This window comes from Cricetulus griseus, chromosome 2 (assembly GCF_003668045.3).
Source record: "Cricetulus griseus strain 17A/GY chromosome 2, alternate assembly CriGri-PICRH-1.0, whole genome shotgun sequence".
Taxonomy (NCBI): domain Eukaryota; kingdom Metazoa; phylum Chordata; class Mammalia; order Rodentia; family Cricetidae; genus Cricetulus; species Cricetulus griseus.
In genome coordinates, this window is record NC_048595.1 from 254,986,871 (window position 1) to 255,014,072 (window position 27,202).

The window sequence follows — 27,202 nt, forward strand, 5'->3', positions numbered from 1 at the left end:
TTGAATGCCTACTGTGCAGACATTACTTCAAACATTTTGCTCAAGATCCACTACATTGCTATAGATAAAATAAGAGAGTCACAGAACTTAGGTAACTCATGTGTCATAGTTACACAACTAAGGGCATACAATGTCTTCAATAAAAAAATTTCTCATCAGCCCTTGCCCAGTTACTTCATAGGTTTATTTCTTTGAGGCCCTTTTTAATCTCATGAAAAAGACATTTGAGAATTTTCATACATCATTCTCACCTTGAAGGTTGGTTTAGAACTCTCTGAGACTATTATTCCATCTCTGCTTTTAAATAAACTTCAGCTGCAAGCACTAACATTCAAAATGAATGAAAACTTCTAATTTAATGCTACATTGATTATTGGCATTGCAACAATATATTCCCCCACTTTAGACTTCTGCAGGGGCCTACATCTTCAGAGAGGTAACTGGGAAGATGAAGTACCATTTACAACTTCCTTTCCATGGAGAGATCCATGGAAAGTTCCTCGAAGCCAGTTGGCAAATATTTGTGGTACACATGTCTTAAAACTGGGGACTGCTGACACCTATAAGTAAGTGTTCAAAACAAAAACAGATGTCTCAACATGGCCTCACAGTGTCAAGATGAGATGGGGTTTCAACTCCTTTCCTTTTTGTTTCCAATGATAATAGGATTTCTACCAAAGCATTCTGCTACAGTATCTAGTCATTCCAAAGCAAACATGGCATCACAAATAGACTATAGTCTCCAATTTAAATGCCAATATTACTAATTATTCTTTTTAAACCTTTAATGAATTCCCTTGTTACAGGTAATGTAATTTACAGAGTTGTTCATTGAAGTATTAAAATGTCAAGATTAACATCCACAATAAAGTACTTTCTTCATATTACATTTTACTTTTAAAATAAAAGCCAAGACCCATTCTGATCTGGATCTGAAATGATAGAAAGTCTGCTAATCAGGGATGTAACTTGCTAAAAATATTCAGTAACTGTTATCTGGACTAAAGACTTCACTGAGTTGTATTTTATTTTTAAACACAAAACAAATATTAGTATCTTTAAAAGAATTATTTCCTATAATTCTAACTTCAAAGTTGTAGAAAATGCCCAAGAAAGATTTTTTTTTTGTGATTTAATTTCTAAGAACTCACTGATTTTTAAAGAATTATTAACTTATCAGTTATTAAAATATTACCAGTTTGGCCTCTGTAGACATGCTCATAATTATCATACTGTAAATATTAAATCAACCTTTTGTTAATTTATTTTTGAAAAAGAAAACCCGAAATTCAAGCACCCAAATTAATCAGAGATTGTTTTGCGTTTGTCTATGACTACATCCAAGTTTTTAAAAATGGTATTATTCTAAATTGTATTTGAAATCTCAAAACATAAGTATCTACAAATTGTTAAAGAAAGACACAGAGACAAAAGTACTGGGGGGGCAAGTGAGAATTACATTTATAGGTAAGTGGCAAACTGTACATAGGAGCTTTACATCTGAAGGCTTAGCTGATCAAGTTGAGAAAGGGGGAGAGAGAGAGAGAGAGAGAGAGAGAGAGAGAGAGAGAGAGAGAGAGACCCTGAGGAAGACAATCCCACAAAATGTTAAAGTTGCCAAGTTTACACTAGCCATTTCACAATGAGCAAACAGCAATCCTGTCAGAAACACTGCAATCACAAAGACCAAGGCATCCCTTCAGGAAGGTAAGCTGGGGTCTGGGGTCTGCACTGACTGGACAGAATCAAGATTCAAGAAACCATAACTGGCCACATTCATTTTCCATTTGCATATTTTTCTGAAAGAGACTATGACTAGCTTTGAGCACTGCAATCGAGGCAGAGTGCCAGCCTGCTTCTATACCATGCCCATTCCTACCTGCTGTCTGTCCCCTGCTTACTATACATACATGGGGCCTCGGTGGCTATTTAAAGAGGTTTGCACAGCAGATTTGATTAGCATACATCTCAAAATAACTTCTCTGTGAGTCTGCTTCAAACTTGCTCTAGCCCAAGCATGGGCATTGCCATCAATCACATGCTCAACCTGCCTCACACAGATGGGCATCCTGGAATGTAGACTTAGATTCCACCACACAAATTAACTTTTCATCTAGTAAATTACCAAGCCAAGCTTTGATTATAATAAACCTACACCTAATGATAGACCAGGGGAAAAAACCCACAACTTTAAAGTAAGCTTCATAAAAGTGAACCAAAATAAAAACAGTGATAACCTTAAAATTTTAGGTACATATATATATATATATATATGAAAATCAAACTTAAATCTATGTGTTGATTTTTTTTCAATGCTTACACCACAGACACTTGGAATGCCCAAATTGGCTTGGAATCAAGATTAAGGAATTTAGAAACAGAATTAGCTATGAATTCTCTGTCATATCCTAGTACATGTACTTAAAGGTGGGTTTTATTATTTTTTGGAATACATACTTATATCAATTTAAAATGAATGTTCATAGGTATTATTTCTGTCTCTGTAAAAAAAAAAATCCCTTTTTTAAAACATAGTTGGAAAAATAATCCCCCCTCCCCCACCCCCTAATGACCAGGTAGCAAGCAGTTGGCTTCCTCAGGAGTCTGTCCCAGTTTCTAGGGATCTGGTTTCTCTTCTGTAAAGTAGCTCAGTTTCCAGGATCTTGCTGGGAATAAACACTATTATTTCACAGTGATTAAGTTTTCAACCTACCCATAACCTACAAATATAATTTGAAACAAATTTACCTTTCCATCATTAAAAGAAAACATTGTTGCTTTCATTTTAAAAGCGAAATCTATTACCCTGCTTGGATATGCTGCACTCTTCTGGGCATAGAATTTCATAGCAAGTATCAAAATAATCAAGCCATGAAGTCGGATTCATCAAGCCATTATTTCTTATTAACCAGAACTTTTGAATGTGTGCCTGGCGCATTTTGCACAAAACCGATACACAACTAATGACAGCTTATATTAATAATTAATACTTAAACGAAAACTGCTGTAGGATTTCTGGCTTGGTTTTCTGTTTTTTTCATACAGCCCAACACCTGGAAACAACTGTACTGTGGGCTCTCTCCTGGGAAGTGCCAGGTGTTTTCCTCTGGACTAAGCCAACAAGTAAAGGGCAAACCGAAATCACTTTTCCGGAGAAGGTTGGTGGTGAACACGCTGCTACAAAACTGCTTCCAGGAGTGGGAAGTCAGTCAAATTTTCCTCTCTGGTAACTGTTTCTTGTTGGAGCAACAGGGATTCATAACACAGTTGGCAAAAACGTTCTCTTGTCCCTTCACCTGGGGGCAGGGGGTTCCCAACCAAGCCAAAATATAGATCTATGCAATATCAGCAGGGCATTCCAAGCGATGTCATGGGAGGTGGAGCCAGTCTCCATGACATTCCATGAGACTGAATACTGCAAGGCTGTCTTGAAAACAGTCTCTATTGGACCAAGTCTGCTTCGCTGGGAGTTGTCGCATCCAAGACTTAATTTCAACAGGGTTCAATTTATTGCTTGGAGCGCTGGCAGCATAAAACTGTCTTCTTTGAATGGAAAATTTGACCAACTGCGATGAGGTAAATGAATTTCGAAAGTGGGGGGGGGTTGTGGGGGTGGCATACAACTTTTTTTGGAAGGGGAAGAGGGTGCATATTTAAAGCCCCAAGCAATCCCCAAACCCCAAGTCTCGGTGGATTTCTGTGTTAGTGAGGCAGAACCCAGAGCTCAAAAGCTCTGCGGGGAGCCTAGGGACTTTGGGTTTGAGAATTCCTCGGCGCCGGGGGAATCCCTGTCTCGGGTAACAAGAGGCGACTGGAGGAAAGACGCGCTTCTAAACCACCCATGGCCCCGCAGTCCCCGGTGTTCTCCTCGGGATCGCCAACTGGCGAGTGCAGAAGCATGCAGGCGCTACAGCGTTAGTCGCGGTCACTCGAGGATCCACCACCTTTGGGGCTCCGGGCCGCGTGGGCTTGGGGCCGTGTAATCTCGTACCAGCTCCGGCTCTGCTTCTCTGGATAGATCTGACCCGGCTCTGGGGCGCAGCTCCCACCCTTCCGTGCCCGGGGGGATCTTAGACCTCTCCGCCTCTGCCGGGCCCCCGCGAGGCTGCGCTTCCCGTAAACTCCCCGCCCTGCGCGGCCCCCTCCCCGCCTCGGCTCCACCCCCGCGGGACCCTGGGAGGCGTAAGATTGGCCCGGACGCGCTGTCATTCTCCGGACGCGTCACCGCCCTCGTTTCCGACCTCCCGGAGACCGGCAGTGCTATTAGTGCACGGCGGGGCCGAGGCGGAGGGCAGCCGTGTGCCTGGTTCGCTCGCACTCGCCGGCAGGTCGGCGCGCTCGCTCACCTGAGCCGTGAGCCGTGTCCCGGGCCCCGCAGGGTCGCCTGGCTGCACGCGCTCCCCCGCCAGCCGGGACACACGCACGGAGATGGGCAGCGGGAGAAGTTGACGAGCCCCCCACGCACGCGGCGCCCTTGCTGCCCAGAGGTGCGCCGCCCCTGCCATCAAGGTGTCCGCCGCGGCCCTGCCCCAGATGTGCGCGGGACAGCCTGCCTCCGCGACTGCAAAACTTCACCCCAAGTCCAAAGTGGGCTCCGAGGGCGGTGTCCGCGGCTGGAGCGCGGGGCTGCCCGCCGGGGAGCTGTCCTGCGGCTACCGGAGCGAGGGGAGGGCGGGGACCCCGCTGGAAACTTTCTCACCATCTTCCTAACCACTGCGTTTTGCTGTCTCCTCTCCCCACAGGGGCTGCAGCCAGCGGTCTGTCTCGCGTGCCTGTTTGCCAAAGGAGCCGCCCCGGCGAGGAGAGCCGGAGGGGAGCCGCTTTCCACAGGGAGACCCGCAGCTCAGACACGCGCTCTGGGCGGCCTGGATGCGCAAGAGCCGGCCCCGCAGCCGCTGACGGCCGGCGGCAGCGAAGTTTGGCTGCTGAGCGGCTCGGCGCCCGGCCCCTGGACAGACTGCCAACCGGCGGCTGCAACGACCGGAGCGATGCCCGTGGGGGGCCTGTTGCCGCTCTTCAGTAGCCCGGGGGGCGGCGGCCTGGGCGGCGGCCTGGGCGGGGGGCTTAGTGGCAGTAGAAAAGGGTCTGGCCCCGCAGCCTTCCGCCTCACCGAGAAGTTCGTGTTGCTGCTGGTGTTCAGCGCCTTCATCACGCTCTGCTTCGGGGCAATCTTCTTCCTGCCTGACTCCTCCAAGCTGCTCAGCGGGGTCCTGTTCCACTCCAACCCCGCCTTGCAGCCGGCGGCAGAGCACAAGCCCGGGCCCGGGGCGCGTGCCGAAGATGCCGCCGAGGGGCGAGTCCGGCACCGCGAGGAAGGCGTGCCCGGGGACCCCGGGGCTGTAGTGGAGGACAACTTAGCCAGGATCCGTGAAAACCACGAGCGGGCTCTCAGGGAAGCCAAGGAGACCCTGCAGAAGCTGCCCGAAGAAATTCAAAGAGACATTCTGCTGGAGAAGGAAAAGGTGGCCCAGGACCATATGCGTGACAAGGAGCTGTTTGGGGGCCTGCCCAAGGTGGACTTCCTACCTCCCATCGGGGTAGAGAACCGAGAGCCAGCTGATGCCACCATCCGCGAGAAGAGAGCAAAGATCAAAGAGGTGAGTGAGTAAACCCTGACAGAAATCCCACTCACGCTGCTGTGTTTTTCAGGGAGGTATGATAAATGGTTGGAACTAGGGCTTCAACGTTATCACGCAGAGACAAGCGAGGTCTGCGCTTCCACCGTTTGCTAGAGGCTGCACGGTTTACCTTTTACTACCTTAGGAGATGTGGCCAGTTAGGATGTGAGGCTGAATCAGGTTAAAGTTACGTGCTGTGTTGAGCTTAAGCTGTAAGAGGCAGGTGTGAGTGAATACAAGGCAGGTGATAGATACACTGCCTTCTCGCTGGCTGCAGTTAGTCCACCCTGAGAATAGTCACTGTGCTGGTCTTGAACACCCCCCCCCCCCACGAAGGCTTGCAGGTGGTTTTAAATTGAAGCTGACTATAAATGCAGGGCATCAATCAGGCGTAATACAAAGGTTATAAGAGTGAGCCAATGTGCCCAGTGTTCAGTCACGTGGCCTTCTCTTGGCCAGGTGGCATTCTGTGTGTAAGTAACAGACTGTAAACATGAAACCTGAGACTTCCTGTCATGGGCCACTTACTATCCATTACTGATTGAAGACACTAGAACTACACACACACACACACACACACACACACACACACACACACACACACACACACACACACACACACACACACACACTTCCTGCTTCTTGTATTGCTAGAACATTTTCAGAAAAGGGGTATTCTCTATGATGCAACAGGTCCGCCTCCACAGTAGCTCAGTAACAAACTCAATCTAGAGCAAACATGGACTTTGGTAAGTCCTGTGTAATATCTTTCTGGTTGTTTTCACTTGTAGCCTGTGATGGCTTTCTGACAAGCTTCAAGGTGAAGGGACCCTAGGAAATCCTTGTGGGCTGTCATTTCAACGGTGAAAGCTAAGGACTTACAGCTCAAGAAGCAGTTAGTGCCCAAGTTGAGACCTGAATGAGGAAGCAGAGGTTTCCCACTCACCAAGCTCTATTGACATGTCTCCTTCCAGGCTGCTTCCCTGTTTTCCTGGGAATACAGACCTGCAGAACTGTAGTGAAAGCATGGCATCCCAACTTTGGCTAATCCTCTAAAGTGTATCATAAAAGGATGTAATATTTTTTGAGATTTTTGTTTTGATCTTGGTTCTGTTCTCAGGAAAGGGTCATGGTAACGTTTTCAGGGAGTGAACATTATTTGGAGGCTGTAAAGAAATTTTAAGTGACTGCAGAATGGAGTCAGGTTGACTGTCATAAGATGTGCCTAAGACCAGACGAAACTGGATCAGTTGTCATTGAGCAAGTTCAAGTGGACTTGGGTCCCTTTTAGATTTCTCTGAGAATAGTGTCTCTTAGCCCTCCCAGCCCATGGCTTTGTTTGATCATCCTTCAGGCTGCCTGCTTTGCAGTGAACCCTCCTTGGGCATGGTGGGGGACTAGGTTCTACTCTCCTCAGTAACTTTCCCCAACAGTTTTCCTTCTCTGTGAAATCCTGACAGAACTGGCCTTCCTGGAGAATGAGAAACACTTCTGCCTCTTCCTAAACATTTCCCACCCTTACCTCTTAGGCTCCTTAACCAAAACAGTCTTTTAGAAAATTTACCCTCTTATGATCAATGTCTGCTGTTGATGATGTTTGAAGAGAATAATGTACTCACGGCGTGCTTCTGAATTTGTGTGAGTGGCCAGCTAATGCGGGCAGTAGCTGTAGGCAGCAGAGGTTTTAAACACTATAAAGTATTAAGAAGCTGGCTGCTAATGATTGAAAGGGGGTTCAGAACAGACACAGTGCCTAGTAGCAGTCACTGAGGGCAGCATTTTAGCAGTATGGATATCCATCTGTTATTAGACCCTTCTTATCTGTGTCTCTAAGTCAACGGAACTTAATTTACCATGTCAAGGAAATTTGTGTAGCCTCTGACATGTGGTGCCAACATCTTAGAACCTAGTTCAAACTGCCCAGTTTTATCTAAAATGTTCAAACTAAACATGTTCTTTAAAATCTCATGCTGTTATGGGATGTAGTCAGCATGATGTGCTTCAATATTTAGTCAAAGACAAACAGGCTGAGGGAAAAAATGAATTATGATTTTCCATTAGAATAGTTCAAGCAAACATAGTCCTTTGTAAACCCAAACCAATACTTCATGCTATTTTCTTTATGATTATTAGTCTTGGAAAGCTTCATGCATTTATGTAATTATTTTTAGTATCCTACCCCCACATCCTTACCTTCAACTCAAGCTATTCTAAAGGACCTGATGTTTGGTCATGGAGAGGAAAAGTGGTTGTCAGTTGAGGATGGCACATTAGACTTTAATTTTATACATTCAGGTTCTGTTTCCTGCACTATAGGTTACTTGCTATAGCCCGGTAGCCCTTTGCCTCAGTTCTGTTCTTGTCTCTGTATGTTTTAGTTGTCTTTAGACTTAAGTTCCTTATTATACTTTCATGCACTAAAACCTTTACAGTTAAAATTTTTAGAAGCTATAGGATTGAATTTTAGTCAAGTTTTATTTTGTAGGTTTGGTTGCATGACAATTCACACTGTTTTTATATCGATGACATAATTGTATTGGTACCACGTTGGATTTTTAATAAGTTTGTGTCTTAGGGGAGGTAGGCTGTTAATTTGAAACAGGACATTGCCTCAACAAAAAGGTATTGAATTAATTCTACTAATTCCGATAATGATGGATTTGATGTAGACTTTCCTCTTCCCACCCATGGGAAAGCCTTGTAAAAACATTTACCCTGAATTTCCCTGGTTTCTAATACATACCAAATGTATATTTATTGTCATTAATTTGATCTCCATAAAATTTTACTCAAGTTATCCTGTACTTTAAAAGTGTTAAAAGGTAAATACCTTCATGGAATTATCAGGAATGTAGTCTATTTCCCTTTCTACTCCACTATTTTTTTTTTTAATTAGCAAGGTTTTTGCAGATTTTTGGGGGGAGGGTGCAAAACAGTGAACCTACCCTGTACCTTAGGGTGAAGCCCTAATCTGCTTTGAACAATGAACATTTTATTTTTCATTTTCTGGAGTTATGGTGCATTTTGAGTGATAGAAGACAAAGTAACCCTTCTCAGACTGGAGTCCCCCACAACATAAGAGGGGCTGGTAGTTCTGGAGTTCTGCTGGCTGGTAGTCTTAGGTCTGTCACGTGACACTCTAAGACCTGTCAGCTATAGTCACAGCTGTCTTCTACATTTCTCAAGAGAAGGCTTTTAAACTCTAGACCTGTTTTTATATCCAAACATATAAATATGTGTGTTGCTGGATAGTGATTAAAACACATTTTATTACATCTTCCACCAGCCCATATGGTGTGCGCACGTGCAAGCGTGCATGTATGTGCCTGCGTGTTGAGCACCATTTACAGTTTATGTTAAATATTAACTGTTTGCCCTTTGGCTCAAGATCAGATGTGAGAATAAGTTACCTTGAAGAACTGAAACAAAAAGACTTTTATTGTGAAACTTAACTTTCCAGGTGACTTTTATGGGTTATAGTGTGGAAAAGCACATTTACAATGAGTCTATCCTTTGAAGTACTAACCTAAGGGGTTAGGACACTTTTGGGTTTTTTGCCTGTCCCCTGCCGCCACCTCCCTCCCCCAATGCTCCTTATTAAATAGATGCTAGAGGGAGTCTGTCCCACTCAGGGATCCCAAAGCAAGGGAGCTATTGAGATTTGTAAAGGGTTCTATCTTCAGCAAGAAGATGAATAAGTCACAAATTCAACAGTGTAAATACTAGAGTATAACTATAACTAACTGCTGAAGTTATATAAGCAAGAAAGATTGTGAGTAGAAGTGAATTCTCTTCAGTTTAATTGTCTGCAAGCCATTCCTTAAGTTCTATAAAGGGAATACCTTGACTTCATCTTATCATGCAGCTAAGATTCATATAAAGGAGCTGTGTGTAGGACTTAGTACCCGGTAAAAGTGGGGAAAGGCAGTTTAAAAATGTGCACCTGGTGTAGAAACCTTTGCAGCAGCCCCTAGGTGGGCTAATTGGCTAAGCCTTGTTGAGAAATTGATCCTAACACTTCATGTGTGTGAAATGCCTTTCTGAAGATCTTACTTTCTTGGAATTTACTGCAGAACTTACATACTTGAAGTATAATGTTTTTAAAGCCTTGATATGTATCTTTGGTACTAATGGGGGCTTTCAGTATGTGTGTCAAGCTCACAAAGGAAGAATATGTACAGATGCCTGTGCAGGATGAAGGCTAAAATGTGGAGGGCATGTGAAGTGCCCAGGATCTAACTTACACCCCCCCCCCCCAGACCAACAGGCTTTTAATTTCTTTTAATACAGGAAACTGTAAATATAATATGTTTTGGTTAGCCAAAATAAGATCCCAGAGGTAAAGGTAATGATTGGCAAAATGACCTAAATTGATAAGAAAAGAAGATGATTAATAATTTAGGGGAGATATTATGTTATTTTAGGGGAAAATGTCTTAACTTTTCCCTCTGTTGATAGCCTACTGCCTTGCCTAATGGTCAGTATCAGAGCTACCTAAGATCACCTCCCTGCCCTTATACAAACCCTAAAAGTTATTTTTTGATTACACTGACCACATAGACTTTTGTTTCTGCACTTCAGAGCTTGTGTGAAAGATGAACTCGTTTCCACAGTCAGATATGCTTGCTCTGAAGTGCCTTCCTCGGGGTTGTCACAGTCAAGCCGCCTCCTTAAGTACTGACATCAGTCCTCAAAATAGACTGAGCAAAGTGAGTTCCAACTTGTTTTGTCCTTGGAGGGATGTTGTAAAGAAATGAGAAGAAAAGGATATTTTAGATTTGGCAAAAATTGTGTAATTATGATCAACTATGTGATGAGAGCTAAGCACCTGATACTCAGAGTTTGGGTAAACTGATAATATTTTGTAGCTCTTGCTCTTGCCTTTTTTTCTTTTTTCTCTTTGGCATTTCATATGGAATTTGGCTGTATCAGGTTTCAGATTGAAAAGGTCCTCAGACATGGTAAGGTCTACTACTCACTTTACCTACTAGTCATGGGGCTCTGTTGGACTTCATAAAATGCCCTTAGTGTCAGAAGGATGGGGTGTGGCAGTGCAATCCACTGCCTGAGCAGGCCAACTCACCGGGTGATACAGGACTCTAATGGGGACCTGCACCTGGGAGACTGACTGGCCCTGCTGTGGCTCTCTTGCCTCCTCTGCCCTGACTGACAGCCCAGCAGCCAACAGCCCTGCTGAGAACATCTTGGAGGGAGATGGAGCAGCTTCAGATATTCCCTGACAAAGCAATGCTGGCTAATATTTGCTCTTAAGATGACAGAGGCCACCCCACCCCACCTCCACAGGGTCCTGATAAAGATTTCTGTGATCCTTAGGAACCTGAAAGAAAAGCAAATGAGATTAAGGCTTAAGAGCATTTAGGAGTCAGTACTTGTCTCTCATGAATCCTCCAGCAGTTGTCCTAGGTAAATCAGAGCCCTGCAGTCTTTCGTGTAACTCAGATAAATAAAATTAAAAAACCCAATGGCCTTTGTGCTTCCTTGGCATTTCTTAACCTCTCCCTCTCCCTCTCTCCCTCTCTCCCTCTCTCCCTCTCTCCCTCCCTCCCTCCTTCCCCCTCTCTCTCTCTTTCTCTTTCTCTCTCTCTCTCTCTCTCTCTCTCTCTCTCTCTCTCTCTCTCTCTCTCTCTCTCTCTCTCCTGCAAATATGAAGCCCCTGTATTGCTGCACTCTTCTCTGATCTCAGGCAATATGATACTAACTTTTATTTGCAAATTTTTATGTATTTCTGTGTAGGCTTTTTTTTTATTATTAGATTGTCTAGTCTCTAAGTCCACCTATGAATGTTTATCATGAGAAGTTGATGTGAAGGTAGGTTTGAAAATGAGATGGAAACCAAATGAATAACACCCTGTTACGAAAGAATCAAGTTTAATAATACAGTACAACATACTCTAAAACATGTTTGTTGCCACACTCTCGGGGAAGCCTATTTGCATATGCCAAGAGTTTATGGGAAAGGGTGTGGCAGTAATTGATACACAGGCCTATGAACTGTGGTTGAGACACAAACCCATTGCCTACAAGTACCACAGTTCTTGCTGGAGCCTCTGTTTCTGTCAGACCCTTCCTAGTGAATGGTCTTTTCAGGATATCTCTAGACTCACTGTAACTTAAGAGACAAGAGAACATCAGAGATAAACATTCAGCACTCCTGGCCCTTTCTGAAGGTCACAGTCTAGATTCCTGAGCTGAACTTTAGGCCATGATGGTTTGAATTTAGTTTTCCTTTCAGGGGAATATATATGCTCAAGCTGCTTAAAACCTGTGCTTATTCATCCTTGCCAGGCATAAGTGATGAGACAAAATTGTGGACGCTTAAGGTAGCACCTGGTGTATACCCTGTCTCAGACTCTCATTTCCAGCTGTTAAAAATGTACCCTTCTTGGGTGTAGAGCACATCGAAGGTTACATTGCTGAATGTGCTCAATAGAAATGGTTGTTCTTTGAGATCAGTTTGAGCAAGGGAGGAAGTAAGTTTTAGAAGCAGCCAGTGCCTTTCCTGTGCTTTTTTCATTATAAGCCAAAGCCTGTTTTTGAAAAGACAGTTGAAGTGTAGGTGAAGTTTGCAAGTAGATTCTGCACCCTATGTCTGTCTACTATGTTAAACTCATTCAGTTTCATACTATAGATACATACTTTTATTGCTGAAATTTTCTTCTTTTGTTTTCTGAAAGCATATTTGATCAGAGAAAAAGCATCATGATTTACCATTTCTTTGGATCTGAACATTAATTTTTTTCATTACTAAGATAAAGGAAGACTTTAGTCTTACTAAGATAAGCCTCTGTCTGGTACCTTTATCTCTTTTTTCCTATAAGTAGGTTGGATTAAAGGATCATAATACATTTTAGTTGTAGTATCCCAAACTGTCCCAATGGAATACTCTAGGAAGTCTTTTGGATCTATATATATTTTTGTAAGTGATAAGACAGTGCTTTGAGGTGCATTATTCCATTTTCCATAAGCTGAACCTCAGTTTACCAGCTGGTCTTCATTTTTAAATTGAAATTGGGATTTTCTTCATTAGTTCCCAGATGATGGTCTTTACATCTCTGCTGATCTGTGGGTGGTGGGAGAGATCTTCCTTGATTTGCATTCATTTGGCATGTTAATAATATTTAAAATAGTAGTTGAAAGTTAAAAGTAGTCGAAACACCCTTCAGAATGACTTTTTTGATGCCCAAAATGAAAGGTCTTACAGAGTTGAATTCTTAAGAAGACTTAGCCAAAGAACACCATTTACATCTTGTAACCACTTGCCTTATGTTTGAAAGAGCAGGTTAATCTTTCGTGAGTTAAACGAGCATTCTTTTTTATCTAAGTTATTTCTAAATAGAAGGAAAGCCTGGTGTTAATGGAGTTAGGGATCGCTCTCTCTTTGTTTTGATTTTTGGCTCATTCCTTCAAATCAAATATTTGTAGTTTCAGTATATAGGATGGTTTAGAGCTGCATATTTGAAAATGTATCAGTATTCATTGAGACCTTGAATAGTTCATAAAATCCTGCTAGACACCAGAATTATTTAAATTTGGCTTTGAGACTGTGTTAACATGTAATAATGATTGACATGAATGTAATATATTTTTATTATAAACAGTGGTTTGAGATGATGGTAATTTTAGAATATTTAAGATGCTGATCTTATTTTTGTAGTCAACTGGCAGTGTTGGATGTTGAATCTTGTCAACTATTGATTTTCAGCTCTTAATCAGAATACCCAAGTAGTCCATATTCTGATTAAAGGGGTTATTAGCACAAGTCAGCAGTTTTATAAAGGATTCTTATTAAGAAATGTAAGGAGACCCTTATGTAGTATAAAGGATGATTTCTTTGATGGTCGGCTGCGAGTTAATAAATTGTACACATTCACTCATGTTAAGCACTTTGGCTAGTCTTCATTATGGAACCCTCCTGGGGTTACACAACACAGAATGTGTTTAGAAGAACTCGGTAGTTTTAAATGGGAAGGTCAGTGGACTTGAGGAGTGTAAGAGAGGAAGATGATTTATTAACTGCTATTGAAAGCTGCATTAGCAGATAGAGTGAATAAAATTATGACTTATTAGGTGTTATAGGAGTAATAAGATAAAGTCATTACAGGTTAGAATTCCTTGTCTTTGTCTTACTTTAAGAATACAGAATTTCTGTGATGTATGCTCTTTATGGTCATTAATATATTCTAGAACTCAGGCTGGCAGAAGGAGACAATCTGTTACTTATTCTACCAAATGACAGCATGTCGCCAACTCTGGGCCCTTCCCTAAATAGGACCCTTCCGATATTTGTTAAATGAATATACGATTTTAAAGCAGACATAGCAGCAAGTGTAGCTCAGGTTAATCCACCTCCTTTAAAGTAATCATGCAAGTGGTCCTGGGCTGTCAGCCGATGTGCATTGACGAGGATTGAGTTTTGTTTTGTTTTCTGCCCCAGTCAAAAGCCATAAGGATCATATCTAGTAGATGAAGAGAATAATGAATATAGAAAATGACCTTTTCCAGTTTTAAAGCTGTTTCTCAGAATGATTTAGACAATAAAAGCTGTATTTGCTTTATTATGTGACTTGTAAACTGGCTGTGAGAGTGCTTCATTAAAAAAAAATCTTTTGAGCAAATGTAACATCACTGGAATAAATATAAATGACTGTGGGATTCTGTTAAAGGTCAAGACGTTTTTAGAGTAAAAAAGTTATAGTGTCTTGAAAAGTCACTCTGCCTTCTGTTTTACATCCAACATTTTGTTTTTCATGTGTGTGGTTCATAAAGAGTCCTCAGTCATTTCTGTTCATTATTTTCCTTGGGTAGTGACTATATTTAGTAAGAGCTGTCATTTTCCTTGTATTTTGATTTTATACATCTAGTTAATTTTTTTTCTCTTCAATTCCTAAGAAAGTACTTGAGACAAAGGTATTTTAATAAGCAGTGCTTATAGTACCACAGTGGCAAGAATCTTGGAGTTTCCATTCTCACTTTAAAAAGATAAAAAGTTACAGGTGAGGGTTTTCTTTTTCCACCAGAAAAATCAGAATTTCATCAGTGTTCTCTTCCTGTAAGAAAATTGTGAAAGAGAAGCTTAGTGTTTTCCTTCCCAGATTAATGTTGTACCTCCTTAAAAACACTGTATTGTTTTAACAATTGCATGGCAGAACTCTGTAGAGTGTACACATTTGCAGATGGTCTTTTTTTCCAATCCATTCTGCAAGTTCGCCTTCTTCAAATGTCATTTCTCTCCTGTTGCCCCACTAAGGGTTCTAATAGTTCTCAATTTCTCTTAAGACAGGATTTAAACTGACACACACCTGAATTCCCTGGAGAATGTGTGAAGGTAGGGCTCTGTCTCCTGAGTTTCTCATTCGGTGGAACTGGGTGGGCATTTTTAGCATGATCCCAGGTAATGCTGGGGCTTCTCATGGAATGACTTGAGTCTGAAACAGTGTTCTAGAATTTTGCTCTCTTTGCCTGGGTATCACAGTGACATTTGCTTCATTTCACATCTTCGATCTCTGGGAAGGACTCTACTTTCATTGAAATTGTATTGTTACTGTCTCAGAAACACACCTGATTTAGAATTGTGCTTTATTTCATTCGGACTCTGTGTTCTTAGTGTGCTGTCGCTCCATTGTCTTTAATAGGCTCCCTCATTTCTAAATCACCACATCTTTTATTATTTCTTTCCTTGAACCTGCAGGTGACAGTGTCACTGCTATCCCAATCACCTTCCTATGGACTTCAGAACCCTTACTAGTGGAGACACTATTTTCTGTCCAGTAGGTTCCTGGCCCAAAAGTGGATGACCGAAAGGAGTTTGTCATAAATGTAACCAAAATAAGGATCAATTCATAGCCAAAATCTCACCAACCTAGTGAGGCTGTATGCCAGAGTGAAAAACTTTCATAGCCTTCCTTCCCACACCTGTGAAATGAGGCCAATAATTCTCTTTTACAGAATGGTTACAAGTATTAAAATAGAAAAAGTATGTGAATCTCTCAGCATGATGCGTGACAGGTGATATAATTTAATAAACTGCATTTGTTTGTTAGCAAGTAGGCATTGGTGGGAGTAATAAGTGCTCACTTTCATTAAGAAAAAATTTCAAACCCAGAATCATGGCTCACACCTGTAATCCCAGCATGCTACGAGGCTAAGGTAGGCCAACTGTTGGGAGTTTGAGGGGACCCTGGGCTGCAAAGTGATTCCTTCTCAACACACACACACACACACACACACACACACACACACACACAGGTAAATACATATACATACACCACACAAAAACACAGGCACACACATAGACACTCAAATACATACACGACACACAGAGGCACATACATACACACACACACACACACACACACACACACACACACACACACACACACACACATACATACCTACCTACATAGTAAGTTAATTGATTATAAGCAATCAAGTTATTTACAGGATATAAATGCAGGTTTTTTTTCTACAGTGTTATTCTGTTGACCAAAATCTTGGATTTTCTGCTATCACTGTCATTTTAGTTGCCCTTGCCCAAACACTTTCTTCCCATGGCAGGAAAAAATGCACTGTTGGCCCTGATTCAGTTGCTGTCCTTCAGAAATGATGCTCATCTTCAGGAAGACCACACACGGTTTTCATCCATTCATCAGTGTCCAGTCACCTCTGGCTCCTTGGCCTGGTGTTCATATCTGGAGACAGAAGAAAAGGTTGAATCGGGATGACACTGTATGGGCACTGGAAGAAATATTTTGTGAACTGAAAAGCTGAGAGTGTTTTAGCTCTGTGCATAAATTTAGCTCAATAATTAGGTCTGTGTGCTTTCAGTTTAGAGTGAATCTACAGCCTTGGTGATAATACATGTTCATTATTAGTGTTGCGGCAGCGTCAACCACATTGGCAACCGACAGTTCCAGTGCATTTAAAATAGGAATTAAAGAGTGAGATGGAAAACTGCATTAATAATTTGGTTAGCTTTAATCTGCTCGTGATTAACCTTGTAGTTTGTGCCTAAAAGACTAGATTTGAAAACAAGGGGTCAACAAATAGTTCATTTCCTCTTATTGAATGTCACACTCTTGAAGACTTTCCAAAGAGCACTTGACAACTTTTAGTCTTAACAAAAGAGGGGACATAGGTGTTCTTCAGATTTAACCTAAAATAACGGAGCACTTTCAATCTATAGCATTTCTGCTTGTTTTTAAAATTATTTGACATGAAAATTCAAAGCAGGAATTTGTAAAATGAAAAGTGACACAGAAAAGTAAAAGGTGTTCTTTGCTGCTGCTGACTGTAATTCGCCCTCCATTTTCCTAACTGTACTTGACCCCTCCACCCCTGAATGTATATTTTGCAGGCTTAGAATTTTGACTGTCCTTAGTAGTAGGGGAAAGAATAAAAGCTGAAATGGAAGTGTCTCTCTAGTTCCCTGTCCTTTAGTAGTGCTGAATTTCATAAACTAAGAAAGCGGTTTTGTTTCTAAGATTCAGCTTAGTGAAATGAAATCAGATAAGGTGACTTAGAGCTGTCTCGGGGAGGGAGCAGCGCTGTCCCCTGCCTTTTCTCTAAAAGGAGCCCACAAAGGCCTTTGCCTAGCGGTCTGGGAATCTGTGAATTCACTTCTATGGTTGTAGTTCTCCACCCACCTGTGATCTGGAGAATTACACTCCAGGTTTCCTAAGGAAAACAGAGTTCACAAAGGATTTCTTTGAGGACTAGCACAACTGGCATGTCAGGTATTGGTTTGAGTTAACCAGTCGTAGAGTCTTCACTCGGGCAGCCACTCCCCTGCTTTTCACAGAAGTTAAGAAATTAAGGGCTTTGTAGATCAGTATGCCACAAGTGATCAGGTATTAATTTTTGTTTCCATAATGCTGTTTGATATCATACCAGCTGCCTTGTATACTTTACCCGTGCTGTTCATCGCCTCAGAGAGAGGAGATGCAATGTCTTGTAAGTGCATGACAAGAGTAGCAGGCAAGCGACTGTGCACTTTACCCAGGTCAGATCACTAGTCACCTTCATAATAAAGGCTGGGCTCCAGTTCTCAGCTGGGACTGAGCAGTGCTTTCCTTCCTGGAAGCCAGAGAGGGGAATTCCAGACATGCAGACATTCGATTTGTACAAAGACAGATCACCATTCCCTTAACCTCTCACTGTGCTTTAGGATTCCAGAGGGAGAAAGCTGTCAAGGTACATGATTGGTTAGCATATCTGGGGGCCTTTTCTTCTCCATGGACTTGCTTGAAGGCCTTTCAGGAAGCAGTGCCTTTGATTGATTTGGGGTCTTATGCATCACCACAGTGAGCTTGGTGTTTCCCAACGCACTAGGGGATTTGGCAGACAGAATGTGGAATGTTCTAGCTCTGGTGTGAAGGAGGCAAACAAACTGGCAGGTAGGGAAAGGGTTTTTCTCTACCTCCAGGAAGCCTATGCCCTATACTCTGGAGTATTTCACAAACCCCAGGGGGCACCAAGTACATTAGTGGCTGTGAAAGAGAGTTCCTGCATTCTAAAATTTTCTCATTGTTATATAACAAAGAATCCAAGTTAGATTTATTTGAGATACAGTTTCATGTAGTCCAGGCTGGCCTCACAGCTAGTATATAGCTAAGGATGACCCTAAATTTCTGGTCCTCCTGCTTCTATCGCCATACCTGATTTATTAGATGCTTGGGGTTTTAACCCAAGGTTTTGCTCCTGTTAGGCACTCACTCTACCAAGTGAACTTCATCCCTAGCACTGTGTCTTTTTTAAAAAAAATGTATGTTTAATTGAAATAAGATTGCATCACTTTCCCCCCTCCCTTTCCACTCTCTATCCCCTTTCATCTAGCCTCCCCTAAATACCGCACTGGGCAACCAAATAAGGGGGCTTATCCCTGGGAGAGGCTTACTCTCCCTGTCCCGTTAGTTGCCTGCAGTTCTTTGTCTAGGGATGGGACCCTGTGAAATTATGAATTTTGCCTTAATGTTTTAAAAGTATGTTTTAATTGACTCCTAAATGTCAGCTTTTAGTTTTCAGGCATATTTGGTTTAAGATCACAACAATGGCATTGCCTGACGATGTTATCTTTGTGCGTAGAGTTAAAAGCCAGGTGGCTGTTAGTGTCATACATCAAATAAAAATAGCTTGTCTATCCTGTTCCCCAACAAGTTCCATTCTTCTAATGGAATGGGTGTGCTGTTCGTTTTAGCTGGTGTCCTCTGTGGTATGATCTATATGTAACTAAAGCAGACAGTGTGTAGATTTTGAATCTCATCTTTGCATAGATTTGTTTCCTTTGCCTCTATCTAATAGGGGAAAAGAGGAAGTCAGGAGGGATGGCATTGTCTCCATTCCCATACTTTAATTATAAAAGGAAAACCTATGTTCAGTTTGTTGTGAGCAGCCTCTCTTGAGAATAGCTTACTCAACATCAAGAGTTTCTATTAGTGTGAATATACATATGCATGTAATACCTCAATGATATGTATGGTCATAGTAAATATATGGGGTATGTATATGCATAGTAAATGCATGGGATATGTATAACATAGTAAATGCATAGTAAATACATAGGATATGTATATGCATAGTAAATACATGGGATGTGTATACGCATAGTAAATATGTGGGATGTGTATATACATAGTAAATACATGGGATGTGTATATATATAGTAAATATGTGGGATGTGTATACGCATAGTAAATACGTGGGATGTGTATACGCATAATAAATACGTGGGATGTGTATACGCATAGTAAATACGTGGGATGTGTATATGCATAGTAAATACATGGGATGTGTATATATATAGTAAATATGTGGGATGTGTATATGCATAGTAAATACGTGGGATGTGTATACGCATAGTAAATACGTGGGATGTGTATACGCATAATAAATACGTGGGATGTGTATACGCATAGTAAATACGTGGGATGTGTATATATATAGTAAATATGTGGGATGTGTATATGCATAGTAAATACATGGGATGTGTATATATATAGTAAATATGTGGGATGTGTATATGCATAGTAAATACGTGGGATGTGTATATATATATAGTAAATACGTGGTATGTGTATATGCATAGTAAATACGTGGGATGTGTATATGCATAGTAAATACATGGGATGTGTATAAGCATAGTAAATACATGGGATGTGTATACACATAGTAAATACATGGGATGTATATATGCATAGTAAATACATCCGGTTTTAACTCTGGACTAGTGAAGAATCATCAGACAACAGCTGTGTCGCATTTGTTTAGTATTTATGGAGACACTCTGCTAACCTTTTTGCATTTCTTATCTAATTCTTGGAAAGCCCTGTGAGTTTTATATTCTGTTCCCCTTTTTACACTTAGGAAATTAAAGTGGAGAAAAGTCATGCAAATTGTACATGGTTACATAACTCCCGTGTGCCTCACTATATACTTATGTGGCCCCAACACCCTTTCTTCCCTCCTAAGCTCTTATGTCTGCTGACTCCCCTCAGCACCAGGGCTTGGCTCTCTCCAGGGTCTTGTTTACCTTGAACAAAGTACTAGGTCTTGTGTCATAGTCACTGCTCTGCCTGAAAAGGGAGGAGAGGAAGTCAGGAGGGTTGCACTGTCTCCATCCCAACTTTAATTACAAAAGGAAAACCTATGTTCACTTTGTCTAGAAGAGCCTCTCTTGAGAATAATAGCTTGCTCAACATCAAGCATGTTTATTAGTGTGAATACTTATATAAGTATGCACACATAAACCTTAATGACACGTATGTGCACACCTGAATGATATGTCTATGCATATATGTTAATGGTATGTTACGTACATACAGCCCAAAAGCTTGGAGAACATCAAATTTTAAGGAATAGTATATGCATGTTTAAAGCATTACTTTAAATAATTACACACATGCGTTATATTTAAGTAAAATTATTTAAAGTAATAATTAAAGTAAAATAAAGTATGCATGCATATAATTATTTAAAGTAATGCCTGAAACATTAATGAAAGTAATTAGGTGTTCTGGAAAGTTGTCTATATCAAAGCAGAGAAAGATGATAGATCCCAGAAGGAAAAAATGGGGCAATTATGATTCTTGAACTTTAAGATATATAATAATTATTAAATTTTTAGTCAACAGAATCAGTCTATAAACTATGATCATATTAACACAAACAAAGTTCAAACTTTAAATTCATGGTGAGGTGTATTACCCCAACCAAAAAAATCTACAAATTCAAGTGATAATGTTTCTGGCTTGGTGTTGGAGTTTTAGATACAAAAGTAGAGCTGTAGCTTAGTAGTGGAGTACGTGTCTAGTGTGTGTGCTGCATTGGGTCCATCCCTGGCACTTGCATAGAAGCAACAGCAAAGACTATGTTCAGGGCCTCTTAAGAGACACATCCAGACATTATAGCATTTTCATAATGTGTATAGTAAGCAATTTAGTAATCATTACACTCAATTCTTTTTGTTTAATAAGTCAGATTAGGAATCACTGCCAATATTCATATAAACATTGAGAATAACCACTCAAAGGCACTGGAAAGTCTGTAGTAAGCAAGAGAGATACAGCCACTGCCACCGTGGGGTAAAGAGAGCACAAAAGCAGTGTAGGAAGTGCTGTGGTAGGGCAGCTAGATTGCCAGCTGTTCAGATCTTACTCTGAAATCACCGGAAGCCCTGAGGAGGTTTTAAGTTGAAATTATCACATCAAAATTTCATTTTCCCACTAGACTTAGAGTCACATATATAAGGTAATATATAACTGGGTGGTGGAGATTGAGAAAGTAATGTATCCTTCAGTATTATAAAACAAGTGCTAAAAAAAGAGAAAACAAGGGAGAGCTATAGGGGAGTAGAAAACTGTAGGTTCTTTTTTTGAGCAAGGGGTTAGCATGATGGTCAGGATCCCAGGAAAAGGAAGGGTGTGTGGAGAGACATGTGGTCACCGTGGTTTGGTGAATGCTTCAGACAGGCGAAAGTTACCAAATGGAAACTATCTCTAAGGTGGAATATACAGTACTGGAAAAGTTTAGCCCAGAAGATGTAGAGGTCACTAAATCCTGAAAGCCAATACGAAATATCGGTACATTTTCCTATTAGAAGAGAATAGAAGCCTGAATAACATCAGATTTTAAAGAATAGGCAAAGAAAGAAAAAGAGATACAGAAAGAAAAGTTTTTGACATTCAGTATTTTAAAGGAGTGAGTTTCAGCTATGTCCAATGCTTCTGAGAGATAAGGACCTAGAATTGTCCTTTGAATTTGGTAAGAGGTAAAATGAATGAGACACCAACTGGGGCAGATTCAGTGGAGTGTTTGGGTAGAGACCATATTGCAGTAGAGCTAAGGACACTCAATGAACTAACTCTCAAGGTCACTGTGGATGGAGTAGAGAGGTGAGGTGTTAGCTGCAATATGGGTAGCTACAGGAAGGCTGAGTAGAGAAATAGGCAAGATGGGCATTGTCAAGCACAATGTTGAATTGGCAGGCAGAGGTCTCTTCTCTCACTAGATGGATTATTTTTCATTAGCATCATTCGGTAACTTTATCAGTTGGTTTTCTATTGCTATGATAAACACCATGACCAAAAGCAACTTGGAGGCAGCATTATTTCACTTCACAGTTTACAGTCCATCACAAAGGAATGTCAATGGCAAAAACCCAGGGCAGGAAGCTGGAGTAGAGGGCATGGAAAAATTACATACTCCCAACATATACAGTAGTGTAGATTCTGTGCTATTAAATATTGTAAGTATGCAATTTTCTTTTTAATTTTATAAAGAGTTACAATTAAAAGATTGCCCCGAGTCTCAGAAGAGATGTTGGACTTTCAAATACTGTTGAAACTGTGCTAGACTATGGCGACTTTTGAAATTGGACTGAATGCATTTTGCATTGTTATATGAGCCAGTGGGGGTCAGGAGTGGAACATAGTGATTTGAATGAGAAAGTCCCCTATTATCTTGGGCATTAGAATACTTAATCCCCATTTGGTGGCACTATTTGGGGAGATTCAGGAAGTACACAGCCTTGCTGAAGGAAGTATGTCACTGTGGGTGGGTGGGCTTTGAGAGTGAAAAGTCTCACCAACTTCCAGTTTGCTCTCTCTGCTCTGTGCTGGTGATTGAGCACTAAAAGCTCAACACCCTGCTCCTCCAGCCATGCCAGCTGCTTGCTGCCATGCTTCTCTGTTATGATGGACTCTTATTTCTCTAGAAGTTTCCTGAAGTTACTTTTGGCTGTGGTGTTTTATTATAGCAATAGCAAAGTAACTGATACAGCCACTCTTCCAGCTATGAAAAAGGCAGGCAAGAGTCACCCTGGAGGCTCTCCTAGGTATCTGAAAGGGAAGGAAAGGCACATGGACCCCAGGCACTTTTAGATAACCTAATATAAGGACTGTTTGTAAGTGCTACATCCACTCAGCATAGATAAAAAGGGATGGTGATGTATGATATGAGAGAAAGAATGGTTGTCTCCTGAGTCCAGGTCGACAAAGGCGGCAAGACCTCCTAGGGCCTACCTAGATCTACAGATATGGAATGCATCGCCACCTAAGGTCACCTTTTTCTTATCTGGAATATTTGGTCTTCTGTGACTGGATACAACTGCGTTAGTTCCCCCTGTGCAAACAAGCTCTAGATGATGAACACATTTCAAAGTTGTATGGCCAATGAGTTCAAGTGCTATGCTTCTCTACTACGCATCTTCAAGACTCATTTAAAAATTCCTAGTTTGGAGAGTTCGGGGTTAAAGCAATGATTCATAGGACTGGTGGGGTAGCCATGGTACAGCCTTCTGAGTGATGACGAGCAGAGGGCTGTGTGGCTGCACAGAGGCTTCCAGACACTCCTGTTGCATGTATTGTACTGGGAATGTTTCTGGTGTAGACCTACTTGTCAGAGTCACCTAGGCTGGGGTTCTGCAATATATGCACTACAGAATGTCCTGAAACTGAGGATTGGTCAGCATTAACATCTTTCCATTATCCCATTAATGGTAATACAGACAAGTCTGGTTAAATACCAGTTCATGAACCAAAGTTTAGTCACACTTTGCCTTCTGTTGCTTTGATAAATACCATGACCAAAACACAACTTGGAGACGAACAGTTTTATTTTAGCATATACTTTGTAGCCCATTATTAAACAGAGTAAGACAGGAACTTAAGGCAAGAGTAGAAGCCAGAACCATGAAGGAAAGCTATTTACTGTCTTTGCTCCTAGGTTCATATTCAGCTATCTTTCTTATGTAACCTGGGTCCACCTCCCTAGGGAACTTCCTATGTCAACAATCTAGAATTCCCTCCCACATTCATGCCCACAGGCCATTCTGAGGGAGGCAGTTCCTCATTTGAAGTTCCCTCTTGATAGTGTGTCAAGATGCTAGACCCTATACATAGTCACCATTTAAGACCCTACCTTCTTGCAGTTTCAAATGTAATGAAAAGGCTGAACTTTGGTGGTGGCCAGTTAATGAGAACACATGCATTTATTTGTGGACACCCACAACCCCATTTATTCCAACTTTGCACAACAATCATTGCTCTTTTGAAACCCTATCTGTCCATCAGGATTAGATTTCAATTTTATCAATTCCATGCGTTTCACCTGTGCTTTTTCTCTGACAGCGGGAATTTTTTCTAAGAAAAAAAATCTATTTTTTAAATGATTCCTTGTTTAAATGCATATATATATATATATATATATATATATATATATATATATTGCATTCTTTCTGTTCCAGATAAATGCACCGGCAGTGAGATACAAAGCTCATTTTTGGCTTTGTCACCTATTAGTGGCCCAATGCTGTGCTCCTCATGCTTTTGAAGCTGAGCATCTCGTCTGTCACATCATACAACTAACTGTTTCAGGAAATGTATTAAGGATTTGAAAGACTAAGTATCTAAGCCACAGTCTGCCATGTCTATGATGAGTCTATTACTCTCTTCTTGTCTTGAAATGTGTGGTGCAAGTACTCTGTCACTGTGGTAAGAAATGATCAAAACTATGCTGGCTTTTAGCAGTGTCAATTACCACTCAAGGCTCTGTGGAGTAGGCGTGGCTTGCTTGGTTTCTCTATACTGGTTGTCATAGGCTCAAAGCAAGAGGTCAGCTGATCTGGCTTCTCATCTGGAGATTAAAGGAGAGAATCTGCTTAAAAGCACATTTGGACATGTTCTATTGGTTTTTGTGTTGGGAGCCATTAAAGTTTGTTTTAGAAGTTTGTATGGACAGTATAATTGTTGTTATCTGTATTATAAATTCCTGAAAAATATGGGATGCTTCACACATTTCTGTGTCTTCCGTGTGCAGGAGCTGTGTCACACCTCCATGCATTATTCCAGTCATGTGTAGGAGGTGCAGTGGTGGGCATGCCCCACTGTTTTCAAACATCACCATCCTGTGAAGTCCTTGCTCAGTTGAGCATTGACTTTTCCTTCTGCAGCATCTCTTGGTCCCAGCTGAAGCCTGTTCTCTGTTCTGAAGGGCTCACATGATTTGTTTGGGCTCGCTAGCATACTCCAGGATAATCTTTATGTTCAGGTCAGCTTAACCAGAAGGAAGTTTCCTCTGCTTGCCAATTTCCTTCTGCTATGTAAAGTAACAGACAAACCTAAAGATGACAGTGTCATCAAGGGCCATTCGTTGTGGTTACCTTTTCTGAGTGCTTATAGGTGTATAGAATATGAAGTCAGGCATCGTCTCTTGCATACATAGAGCTACTCGACAGTCATTGCTGTAGCCTATGCTTGTGATTTGTGCTCACCCCAAATAAGCTATTACCCAAGAGCTATTTTGTGCCTTTAGTTATAGGTAGGAATGACCTGAATTGAAAGAAACTGGTTTTGAAGTAGTCCCTTTCTACTGCCAACTGCCACTACTATGTGTGCAGGTAACCAGGGAGGAAAAGAAAGATGTTGTCTACATATAAAGAAGATGAGCAGATACGAAGAATATTCCATGACTTCTTTGGATTTTCCATGAAGCCTTCCCAAGGGCCTTTGTTAAAGTATCGTGTTTCAATCATGTGCTTCATACATTACAAATAGGTGTTCTGAACTTAGTAGGGCTACTGAAGGTGTCCAAATTGAATAGTAATTCTGATCCATGGTGCTTGTCCCTACTGCCTAGCAGGTAATGTAGAAATCAGGAGCATAAATTCTGGAGCCAGACTCCCTGAATTTGATTTCCTCTCTGCCACATGTGTATCTGATAACCTGTGTTCTCATCTGTAAAACAGAAGAAAATATAGGCCCTGTTTAATGCAGCTGCTTTTAAGAATGAATTATGTGTGTATATACACACAGTACTTAGGGGTGCTGAGAACTGTGGCTAGTGCTATATATTGGGGTTATTATTAGAGTTGAACAATTTGCTTTGTCTCCCAACAAGGGCTGTTTCGACCCTCAGATTACATTTGACAATGACTCTACATAATGTTTGTCCACGTGATGGCACTGGATATAGGCATCTATCCAATAGAGGTCAAGGAGGCTGCTAATCAAATCATCTGGCATTACCTAAGCCCCCTTCTCACCCGCACCACTGGAGATGATACATACAAACAAAGCAAAACAAAGAATACCCACTTCAAGTCAAATGTCAGGAATGGTGAGACTGAGAAAGCCTGCTTTAAACTAGCAGATTATTATACTTTTAGTTATTAAAAGTATTTCATTTGCAAACTCGATATTTAGGTCTCCTGAATGATTTTGAATAGTGAAGATATTCAAATCTAAAGTCACGAGTTGCTGAGTCCTATGATAAATTTTTAAAAAGTGGAAAAAACCTTTTTGGTGGTTAAAAGAATTAATTTCCTTCAGTTGGCTAATTTTACATGTAACACCAAAAGCACAGGACAAGAGTATAATACACATATAGGTGTTAGAATACTCTGCTCCTGATAAACACTAAGTGGAGTGTCTGTTTTTCTTCATTTCTTAATCTAGTGAGCTTTCTTCTAAGGATGACAAGGAAAGAAATTCCTTGGATTTGGGATCTTGCTGTTACTCTGTGTTTGTGTTGTAGTCAAGGTAATGATCGTAGCTAGCACATCAGTGACAGCTCAGAGTGAAGGAGTTCCAAGGCCTGAAGCATTTTGCCAAGTTCATTCTTTTTATAAACTATTGCAAAAGGCTTGTGTTTACTGTCTTTATGCCATCTCAAACCATAGACTTATCTAATAAGTTAGAGCCGTCTTTAGCTGTGTCTTTCTCCACTTCCTCTGAGCCCTGTCTTCCCTACATACTGCTTTCTCCACCCACTACTTCTGACCCCTTTCTTGTCCTCCCAACTTACTGCTTTCTTTTACCATCTCTCCCCCAGGCTTAGCTGTTTGTGTGCCTTCACAATCTTCAGACTATCCATCCATTCCTGGGCTCATAACTTTGTCCTCGAGATGACGGGCTGGTCAGATAGTCATCAACACCTGCCATTCCATAGAGTGCAGAGAACTGGTCCAGGCCTGTCCATCCTGCCACCTAGGATTGCATAACATTATTTTTTGTAATTGTGAAGTTCTGGAGTGTTCATTTGTAAAGTGTAATCAGTATGTTGTGTCACAGTGC

At 41.2% G+C, this 27,202-nt stretch overlaps 1 protein-coding gene across 2 annotated transcripts in view; it reads left to right on the forward strand.

The window, feature by feature from the left end:
• The first annotated feature begins 3,431 nt into the window (after positions 1-3,431).
• The window catches only part of Man1a1 (mannosidase alpha class 1A member 1), a 172,844-nt gene continuing 149,073 nt past the window's right edge, over positions 3,432-27,202 (forward strand). Inside the window, exons 1-2 of one of the 2 annotated variants that reach the window (XM_027402086.2) lie at positions 3,432-3,576; positions 4,743-5,597. In XM_027402086.2, coding sequence (XP_027257887.1) covers positions 3,550-3,576; positions 4,743-5,597 — 882 coding nt within the window. In that variant the 5' untranslated portion in view covers positions 3,432-3,549. Of the gene's footprint in view, positions 3,577-4,266; positions 4,488-4,742; positions 5,598-27,202 lie in introns of those variants that run through there. The other variant, XM_027402087.2, reaches the window with a different exon arrangement.